The 10,575-nt window shown below is 60.3% G+C and overlaps 1 protein-coding gene across 1 annotated transcript in view; it reads left to right on the top strand.

Moving 5' to 3' along the window:
• Positions 1-10,575, top strand: part of HMCN2 (hemicentin 2) — a 149,524-nt gene that overhangs the window by 69,943 nt on the left and 69,006 nt on the right. The window contains exons 25-32 of the mRNA XM_024762540.1: positions 567-821; positions 1,478-1,564; positions 4,845-5,039; positions 6,012-6,142; positions 6,479-6,626; positions 7,050-7,176; positions 8,005-8,159; positions 9,141-9,419. Coding sequence (XP_024618308.1) covers positions 567-821; positions 1,478-1,564; positions 4,845-5,039; positions 6,012-6,142; positions 6,479-6,626; positions 7,050-7,176; positions 8,005-8,159; positions 9,141-9,419 — 1,377 coding nt within the window. The remainder of the gene's footprint in view (positions 1-566; positions 822-1,477; positions 1,565-4,844; positions 5,040-6,011; positions 6,143-6,478; positions 6,627-7,049; positions 7,177-8,004; positions 8,160-9,140; positions 9,420-10,575) is intronic.

The raw sequence follows: 10,575 nt of genomic DNA on the forward strand, positions 1-10,575 counted from the left end.
GCACTGAGATGGTGTTTCCCAGCTGGTGGTTCTCAAATGGTGCTGGGTGCAAGCCTGTGGGTAGGGATGGGGGTGGGGGCTGGGGGGGGAAGCAAGCTGAGCACGGAGGAGCGATTTTTTTTTTTTTTTGCGGTATGCGGGCCTCTCACTGTTGTGGCCTCTCTCGTTGTGGAGCACAGGCTCCGGACGCGCAGGCTCAGCGGCCATGGCTCACGGGCCCAGCCGCTCCACGGCATGTGGGATCTTCCTGGACTGGGGCACGAACCCACGTCGCCTGCATCGGCAGGGGCAGTCTCAACCACTGCGCCACCAGGGAAGCCCGAGGAGTGATTTTTTGATGGCAACACATGTGTTCAAGGGAAAGGCTGATTCTACTCTTGCGGGGGGGGGTCCACGCGGGATGTTCTACTGTCAATCACCCCCCACAATGAAGATTTCTGCTGGTTGGTGACGGCCAGGGGTGTGGGGAGCCCTGCAGCAGGCCAGGCCCTCTCTGTAAGTCTGGGCTCTGTGACTCCCCCCACCCGGGGCCCCTGCCTTGACAGCCCTCCCCGTGGCCCTGTCAGTGCCCCCCCAGGTGCAGCCGGGCCCGCGGCTCCTGAAGGCACTGGTGGGAGAGGCTCTGGACCTGAACTGCGTGGCCGAGGGCAACCCGGAGCCCCAGCTGACCTGGTCCAAGGATGGGGTGGCCCTGCAGGGCGGGGGGCCCAAGGGCTCCGTCCACTTCATGGCCATCCGAACCTCGGACGCTGGGACTTACCGCTGTGAGGCCTCCAGCAGCGCTGGAGTAGATGCATGGGAGGTGGAGCTCAGGGTGCTGGGTGAGTCTCCCCTGAACCCCAGAGCTTACCTCCCCACTCCTTCCCCAGCAGCAGCTTGGGCTTCTGAGCTGCTGGACCCCTTCCTTCCTCCCAGCCCCCGAAGCCGTGTCGGGCCGCTTTTGCCAGCCCAGGGGGGTCTCCGTCCTCGGGGTGGGGTGCAGGCGCCGTGAGGTGGTGACTGAAGAGCAGCGGGCCAGCTTCTCCCACCTTCCAGCTGGACAGCCATCAGCCAATCATTTACACTCTCTGACCCTGTAACATGGGTCCAGTAACATGTGAGGGGTCAGTGAGAGAATGTGTGTGAAGTGCCTGGTGCATAGAAAGTTCTGGATCTCCGGTGCTAGCATTTTCACTATGATGAATTTGAAACACACTCAGAGAAGGCAGGGCAGGACGATTCTGAGCTCAGCCCCCCGAGCCCGTGGGGTCGTGCGTGACACTGGGGGCTGTTCCATGGGCCACCCTGCAGGGGGTGAGCTGGTGCCATGGCCCTGACTCTCCCCGAGGCTGAGGGCTGGAACGCGGGGCTTGTACCCCCTTATTCCAGCTGGGGTTCTGGATGGGAATGCCCCCTCCACCAGCCCTGGGCTCCTGGTCGGGGGAGCACCAGGCTTTGGGTTTGGGTGTGTGACTGTGGCCACGTTACCTTCCACCAGAGCCGCCATACTGGGGGGCCGATGAGACCAGTGGCCTGCTGGAGAGGGTAGCAGGAGAGAATGCCAGCTTGCCGTGCCCTGCCAGAGGTGAGGCTGCGCCCTGGGCTGGGAGGGGGAGAAGACCCACCCATGTTTCAGCGCCCTCGGTCACTGTGGGCAGTGCGCGTGGGTATGGAGGCTTATGGGGTCCCCACTCCTGTCCAGGACCATGCCAGGCGCTTCATCCCATCAGCAGCCCTATAGGGTGGGTATTAGCATTAGCTCTTTTTTTTTTTATTAGGGGCAATTTAGGCCCAGAGCGGTTAAGAGGGTTGCCTGAGGTCACAGCCAGAAGGTGACTCAGGGAGTATAATCTGCTCTAACCCCAGCCCCGAGTGCCCGTTAAACCCTGGGCCCCTCTGTGCCTGGGGCTTGTAACAGCTGGGGCTGAGGAAGGCCCCAGGGTCCTAGGATCGGTGCTTGGTGGCCCCTGCCTCTCCCCAAGCCCCAGGCTTTCTCACAGGACATGGATTCACGCAGTCTTGGGCAAACCAGTCCTTTGGGACCCGCTTTGGGCTACAGCACAGTGTGGGGTCGAGATAGCCACCCCTGGGTCAATTGCCCGGTGCCGGGCAGTTCACACCTCCTTTCTGAGCCTCAGTTTTCTCAGCTGTATAGTGGGGTCACACCTGTCCCTCCACACAGGCCCAGTAGGCCCAGTGGACAGCAGGAAGTTTAGGTCCCAGCACCGTGCCTGGCACATAGTAGGAGCTTGCGGAAATGTGTTGAATGGGTTCTACTGTTCTGTAAAATCTCCCTGTGGCACCCAGTGGATCCCACTGGCTGCCAGAGTCGCTTCTGGCTTTGGGTCAAAATGGCCAAAATGTCTCCCCTGTGCATGGATGGTGCTGTCTAGAAGGGCAGGTGTCTGGGTGTCTAAGAAGCTAAGTGGTAGCTTGGCACTTGGCACAAAAAGCCCGGCAGGAGCCAGGAGAGCTGGTTGTAGTCTGCACTGCACCTCCTCATGCCACGGGATCCAGGGAAGTCCTCGGAATGGGACAGAGAGCTAGGGCCAGGTAGGAGGCAGGTGGGAGCAGACCACCTGGAGGGGCCATCGTTCCGCTCTTGACCAGGGCGCCACCTTGTGTCAGTATCCGGTAACAGCAAGGAACCTGTAGGGCCCTCCCGGGACGTGGGAGGTAGGAGGTGGGACCACCAGCCCCGGCCTCCTGCCCTGATACCCCACAGTCACTCACAACCCCAGCATCAACCCTGGTCAGCCAGGGGCCTGTCCTCTGAGCCTGACTTCAGCCAAGTCAGCATAAGCCAAGTCCCCTCCATCAAAACTGCCTGTCCCCGCCCCGCGCCCCACCTCACCCCCCTTGGCCTTCTCTTTTTCAAGCAGGTGGCTGCCCGGTGGGCAGTGTTGGGCGCTGGTATTCACCAGCCATGTGACCTTGGGCTCGGAGGGCTCTGAGGGAGAAAGGAGAAAGCCTGGAGCACAGAGGGCGTGACCCATGGGAGCCCTGGTACCTGCAGTGGGTGGCACCACCCGCCTCCTCCTCGTGGGGTGGGACAGAGGCCAGGAGCCTGGCCACCAACGTGCTGGTGATTTTGGACATTGCTCCTCTCTTGGTCTCTGTGAAATGGGTGTGGAGGCAAGATGAGTGGTTTTTCAGCAACAGCCCTGAGTCCCTGGAGTCTTCCTGTCACAGAGCAGTGATGCAGTTCTGTGTAGTTCGAGCTCATTTAGGGGTTAAATATTTGCATTAAAAAAAAAAAAAAAAAAGCTTCCAGGGTTCAAAACTCAGTACCCCTCAGGGCTGGCAGCTCTGAAGTCCTGGTCTCTGGGTGGCGGGCGGATGGGCTGGGGCCTTTGGGAAAAGATGAGGAACCGGGAGGGGCATGTGTGTGTCTGTGGGCTGTATGTGTGTATGTTGTGTGTGTGTGTTCACACATGTGTCTCCATGCTGGGGAGCAGCTGGGACACTGCAGCAGGCGTCCTGGGCAGACACAGAGGAAACAGCAGAGGGTTCTATGAGAAAACAGACACAGGGGATTAAGTAGCCCAAAGATCGCAGAGCATTGGTGGCCCTCCTTTTCCGTCAGGGCCAACGGGCAGAGTCCCCAGCACTTAAGCAGGAGCAGTCAGTACAGGGTGGGGTGGGGCAGGGGTCCTCCCGAACGAGATGACACCCAGGATGCCCCGGATGTGTCTCATCTTGGTCGCAGCCCCATTCCCCCCAGATGGGGTGTCTCACCCCTCCCTCCGAAGGTGAGGATAAAAGAGCAAGTGAGGCAGAGAGAATGTGCTTACAAAGAGCCCCGAGCTGCCAGGGGAGTCGGCAGATCAAGTTGGGTTGTGGTGCGTGATAACTGGTATTGAGCGATGATTATGACCCCGATGGGGAGTGATGGAAGGGCTGCAGGCTGCCTGCCCTGCAGGCAGGGCAGTGGGTGAGGGCTGCCCTTGTCCTGAGATCACTCAGCAAGTCTGCAGAGTTGGGGCTCACGTGACCCAGGCCCCGCTGCGACCACTGGGCGCCATGCCTCATGGGCACGTGTGCTGCTTGGAATGCTGGGTCATTCCTTCAACACCGATCTGAGGACCCACTGTGTGCCCTGGCCCAGTGGGGCAGCTGTTCATCCCGCACCCACTGTGCGCTGGGCCATGTGAGCCGACAGGCTGGTGGCAGAGCCAGACGCTGCACAGTCCGACGTGAGGAGTGTCGGAGAAGGGCCTCCAGGGGGACTGCGGCGCTCACGGTGTGGCTAGGGGTGTGTGGCCAGCGGTGTCCACCTCATGCCTGTGAGGGGAAGCACGGGCCCGGTCCACCTGGGGCCTCCACCATTTATGCGCGGATCCCATGGGACAATATGGGTACTGGGCACGGCGGGCTCATTCATTCATGTAGCACCTACTGTGTGCCAGGCGCTGGGCTTGCAGCTGGGGGTGCAGCAGGGAACAAAGCAAAGACTTCAGACCTTGTTGGGGGAGACAGACAATAGGCCAAAAAAAAAAAAAGCCTAAAAAAGTGCATCTTATGTACATTAGAAAGTTGGAGACGGCAGGCAAAAGAGAAAACACAGGGCAGGTGAGGGGGTTGGGAGTGCAGATGAGGTGGGGCCTCTGCGAGGGGAACCAGAAAAGGCTCTGGCCCCTGTGCCTGTGGCCCTCGGGCCGCTGGGAGGCCATGTGGACGCACAGCGCTGGGTGGGGAGGTGGCAGGTGTGTGAGCACCTGCTGCTCCTCTAGCCTGGGGGGCAAGGAGGTACCTGAGACCTCCCCCCGCCGAGGGTCAGCATCACTTGCACGGGGGTGGGGGCGGTGTGGGTGTGGACAGGGAAGGGGATAGGGTTTCGTGCTGATGACTCTGTGCCCTGCCAGGGACGCCCAAGCCGCAGGTCACGTGGCGGAAGGGCCCGTCCTCAGAGCCCCTGCGTGGCCGGCCGGGCCTGGCAGTGCTGGATGAAGGCTCTCTGTTTCTGGCCTCGGTCTCTCCCACCGACGGTGGAGACTACGAGTGTCAGGCCACCAACGAGGCGGGCTCCGCATCCAGGAGAGCCAAGCTGGTAGTCCATGGTGAGCAGGGACCCCAGAGCTGGGGAACGGCTTGTACACACCTCCCAGTGGTACGCATGGATGCCTGGGTGGGGCAGCGCCGGCTCCCCAGCCTGAGAGTTCACCGCAGGGGAGGCCGCAGGTCCCTGCCCTCCCCCACCCCGTGCTTGTTGGGGAGGGCTTGAGGGTGTTAGGAAAGTGGCAGGTTGCATGGGCATCCCCTTCCCCAGAGAGACCCCCACGGAGACAGTGTAAGGAGAAGAACCTGGAACTCCATAGATGGCTCTAAAATGGTCTAGTGAATTTCTTAGAAGGCTCACTGATGGCAGATGAGAGTCCCAAAGCCCACCTCCCACTGAAGCTGCCGAAACTACCCAAGGTTCCTATTCTTCCCTGCAGCAGGAAGAGCTTCCCACAGCTCCCGCCCCGTACCCCTCCCCCCGCCCCGGTGCTGTGTGCAGGGGGAGGGGAGCCCTTCTCCTCAACACGGGCTCATGGAGTGGGTGGAAGAAGCAGTTTTATGGTTCTCAGGGAGCACCTTCCGCCTCCCTGTAAGCAGCCACCCCAGCGTGCCGTGAAATGACTTGCCTGGGAAGTTTGTTTCAAAGACATACCTAGGCCCCATCTTCAGAGATTCTGACTCGGGGTGGGGGAGGGTACCCCCCTAGGTGACCATGATGGCAGTTTGGGTGTACAGCCAGATGGATCCCGGGGGTCCCGCATCTTACAAAGCTGGATGTCAGAGCCCGTAGACAGCTCCTGGGCACGACCAGCGCGAGGTCCCAGGGCGAGGCCGCTGTGGCCATTCCCAGGTCCACGTGGCTCCTGATGTCCACATCAGGGGCTGGGGCGGGCATCCTGGAACCCCAGAATCTGGGGAAGGGCGGGAGTTGGGGCTGCCCGTCCCGGTGGGGAAGAGTGCCCCAGGAGGGGTCCGGGTGGCCGTGGCTGTCCTGGGAGGGGGCAGCTCCTCTGCTTCTCTTTGCTCCCAAGTGCCCCCCAGCATCCGGGAGAACGGGCACAGGGCCAATGTGTCAGGCATGGCCGGGCAGGCCCTGACGCTGGAGTGTGATGCAAATGGCTTTCCGGCCCCTGAGATCACATGGCTCAAGGATGGGCAGCAGGTGGGTGTCCCCTGGGGCGGATGGGCTGTGGGTGGGATTTGGATAGGGTACAGACCTTCTGGACGGGTTCCTGCATGTGCCAGGTGCGGCGGGGAGGTGTGACAAGTGGCAGGTGTCTTTGGGGATGCACTGGGACTCAGGGCCGTGGAAGACCGTGGGCCCACGATGAAGCCTGAGGGGCTGCCTGGTGGAGAGGGCACGGCACCGTTATGGGAATCAGAAACCCTGGGTTCCGGTCACCAGCCAGCTCCCTGGGCCTCAGTTTCCTCATTGCTGATGGGGGATGCGGGGTGGCCAGACCCCGCTCACGAGCTCCCTCTGGCCTCTTCTGCCCAGATCCCCGAGGTGGGCAGCCACCGCCTCCTGGACGGGGCCCGGGCCCTCTACTTTCCCAGGATCCAGGAGAGCGATTCTGGCCTCTACTCCTGCAGGGCCGAGAACCAGGCTGGGACCGCGCAGAGGGACTTCGATCTCCTTGTGCTCAGTGAGTGAGGCTGAGCCCTCCCAGCTCCCAAGTGTGTCTGGCCCTGCAACCCCTCCCCTTTTAGGTGGGGCGGGGGAGGGAAACTACTGGCTGGGAGCCGGGGGCATAGAGGGGCGCATGGCAGACCTGGTCCCTGTCTTCACATAACTATGGGGGCAGACATTAGACAATCGCATCATTAGCCTTGTAATTACATTACGCATTATGTATGTGCATTCTGTGGTATGAAAGAGCGGTGCCGGCAGCTGGGGACGCACAGACCAGGGGCCGATCCAGCCAGGGGTTTGGGGGAGCTTCCCATGAGGGCCGGGTAGGAGAAGGGAAGGGTGACCAGGCAGGGGTCCTGCACATGCAAAGGCCCTGCAGCAGGCGGGGCTTGTAGGGGTTGAGGATTTTTCTCCCCCCACCCTTTCTCGCCCCCAGTCCCACCTTCCGTGCTTGGAGCCGAGGCTGCTCAGGAGGTGCTGGGCCTGGCTGGTGTAGGGGTGGAGCTGGAGTGCCAGACCTCGGGGGTCCCCACACCCCAGATGGAATGGACCAAGGATGGGCAGTGAGTGACCCCCCGACGGGTAGTGTTGGGGTGGAGCCTCGGCCTGGGCTGGTGGAGAAGGCCTCTGGGGAGATGGAACTCTGCAGGGTTAGAGCTCGACAGGCATTGCACGAGCCAGCCAGGGCCCAGGCAGAGGGCGGTGTGGGGCACATCCACCCCCCAGCCTGAGATCACCCAGGTGAGACCCTGCTTTCAAATGGCGGGGTTTTCTCATCACTTAGCCAGCCTTCCTTTCATTTTTAAAACTTTTTCAAAGGTGTTCTTTAAGGTATTTTAAATTTTAAGGAATCAGTATGACGTTTACCATTCCACAGTACACAATTCAGTACGCTGTGTTCGGAACTAAATACAAGTACATCCACAGTGTTGCACATCCGTCGCCTCTATCTGGTTCCAGAACATTTCATCACCCCCACAGGAGGCCCTATACCCATTAGCACTCATTGCTCTGTTCCTCCCCGGCCCCAGCCCCTGGCAACCACTAACCTCCGTCTCTGTGAATTTCCCTATTATTTCATATAGATTTCATGCAGTCATACATATGTAGTCTTTCGTGTCTGGCTTCTTTCACCTAGCGCACAGTTCTCAAGGTTTTTTCATGTTGTAGCAGGTTTCAGCACTTCATCCCTTTTAATGGCTGAATAATATTCCGTTGTAGGGATGAACCACTTGTTGTTTATCTGTTTATCCGTTGATGGCCACTTGGGTTGTTGGCACCTATCAGCGACTGTGAATCTTCCAGGCTTCCGTTTCCCAAGCAGCAGGCTCCCCTCTGTGTAGCCTGCCCCTGCCAGCTGGACTTACTGACAATCTTGACCCTCTTTCCAGACCTGTCCTTCCGGGGGACCCTCGAATCCAGCTGCAGGAGGACGGCCAGGTTCTCAGAATCACCACCAGTCACCTGGGGGATGAAGGGTGGTACCAGTGCGTGGCCTTCAGCCCAGCCGGCCAGCAGGCCAAGGACTTTCAGCTCAGAATCCACTGTGAGCCCAGCCCCTCCCCGGCCCCCACCACGGGCTGCCCACTGCATGGAGGGAAGACGAGGGCACAAACGGGGGCCTATGAGGAGCGAGCCCCCGGTTCAGTAAAGCTGGGGGGGCGGTGGGGTGGGGTGGACCAGGAAGAACAGAGGGAATCTGGCCCAATGTTTCCCAGATCCCACTGTCCCCATCTGAGCTTCACAAGTTTTCCTATTCCTGATACCACTCAGGATGATTGTTTAAATCAAGTCACTTTTCTTTACACCGAAACTCATCTATGTAAAAGGATGCGTAACACATCAAAGGGAAGTAGGAAGCAGGGCTGCTTGGCCTTCGTGGGAGGAAGCTGTGAAAACAAATGCAACCAAGGAGGGATTTTGGAAACCCTTAGGCGTGAGCTGCCTGCATGTGGTAAAAAGGGCAGAATAGAAAGTTCTAGAAAGGTTACGAACATAGTTGCACCAAACGTACCAAACAGCCTTTTCGTTTGTCGTAATCAGGCAGGAAGGAGATTTGGGGAGGGTATAGCTATTCTGTTACGAGCTGCATGCCCACGTGCCCTGAGGTTCAGCTTAGGTACCACCCGTGGTGTGTGACCTGCCCCGTAGGAACCCCGGATCCAGTTCGGCCCCTCGTGTTACAGATGGGGGCACTGAGCCCCAGAGAGGGGAAGTGACCTATGCGGGTCATACAGCGAGTCAGAGGCAAAGTGGGGTCCGGAGCCTGACCTGTGGCCCCTCCCCCGCTTTCTGCGCCCCTTGTGATGGCCGGGCTTGCCCCCCACGTCAGCGTGTCCCTGGCCGGTATCTCCTGTCTGTCCCCAGAGCCCCCTGCCCCTCCTCCCACCCCTGCAGGAGAAGCCTGTGACACGTGCGGTGCTTGTGGCCCACAGACAGGTGCATGGGGCTCTAAGGGATGGGACACCAGCCACCTCGGTGCTGGGCAGGCTCCCTGTGATCGCCCCCCGCCCCTCATTGTCCTCAGCACCTCCCACCATCTGGGGCTCCAACGAGACGAGTGAGTTGGCCGTCATGGAGGGCCACCCCATGTGGCTCCTGTGTGAAGCCCGAGGAGTGCCCACGCCTGACATCATCTGGTTCAAGGATGGGGACCCCCTGCTTCCCAGTGCCGGGGCCGTCTACACCAGGGGCGGCCGACAGCTGCATCTGGAGAGGGCCCAGGGCTCGGACACTGGCATCTACACCTGCAGGGCCAGCAACCCCGTGGGGGTCACGGAGAAGGCCACCCGGCTGGAGGTTTTCGGTGAGCGGTCCGGGGTCGCAGCGGGAGCAGTGGTCAGCTGGGGCGAGTGGTGGGAGGGAGTCTGGGCCGGGATGGCCTCCATCTGGCTCTAAAGGTGGGTGAAGGGAGCAGACAGAGGCCCAGGAAAATGCGAATGAGGGGTTACCCAGGGAGAAGGGTCGTCTCAGCTCGTCCAGCCTTCCTCAGGCGGGTGAGGAAACCAACGCCAGGGGAAGGGCCTGTCTCGGGGCCCCAGCGGAGCCGGGTCGAGAATCCAGGTCTCCCCCTCGTGGATTAGGGCTTCTCAGGAACTTGTGCCCACACCCCCACGACCACAGCTAGTAGCTAACTGCTCTTAATTAGCCACACACTGTGGTCCAGACCCTCTGGGGCTCGTCACAGCGCTAGCTAATTTAATCACGGCACAGGGACTAGGGCCCTGGTCCCGCCACTCATGGGTGAGCGTGGTGGGCTCTGGGGCTAGCCCAGGTCACCCCACTGGGAGGTGAGAGGACCCAGTTCCTACCTCGAGGGTCTGATTTGTGCTCTGTTAACCTCAGCGTTGGCCTGCCTGGAGGGGCTTGGCTCTGAGGACATGTGAAGAACTCAGAGGACAGGGTGTGTGTAGGAGGGCAGGGATGGCTCTGAGCAGACGAAGTTTAGAAGGCAGAGTGCGGCCTGGTGGGGTCATTCTGGTCCCTCTCGAGGAATCAGCTCCGGAGCTCTGGTCCCCAAAGATACAAAGGGCTTGGATGCTGGAGTCCTGGGGACCCCAAAGGGAAGTTGAGGTGTGTGGGGTCTACGGGCAGCAGCCAACTCCGGGCTTCTTATTCAGGGATCTGAGACCCTCCTGGAAATTGATGGAAAACGCACGTGTGTGTTTTCATTATATTTTCAGTGGGGCTAGTGACCCAGGCAATGTTGAGAAGCCCATCCCGTTCCCTCATCGCCCCATGTCTCCTGGCAATGACTCTGTGGGCTTAGCAACTTGGGGGCCCTCCCCAAGGGGAAGAGAGAGAGAAGCCCCCGCCTCTGGCTACACCCTTGGCCGTCACTGGCTGAGTTAGGAGCCCCCAGAGGCTGGGCCGTCTGGGCTAGGGTCTGCTCGCCTCCTCAGGCCAGGGAGGGGACCAGTAGTAAGAGTAGAGGCTCTGGTATCGGGCTCTGGGGAACCCAT

Source organism: Neophocaena asiaeorientalis, unplaced genomic scaffold, assembly GCF_003031525.2.
Source record: "Neophocaena asiaeorientalis asiaeorientalis breed wild unplaced genomic scaffold, Neophocaena_asiaeorientalis_V1.1 scaffold78, whole genome shotgun sequence".
NCBI lineage: Eukaryota > Metazoa > Chordata > Mammalia > Artiodactyla > Phocoenidae > Neophocaena > Neophocaena asiaeorientalis.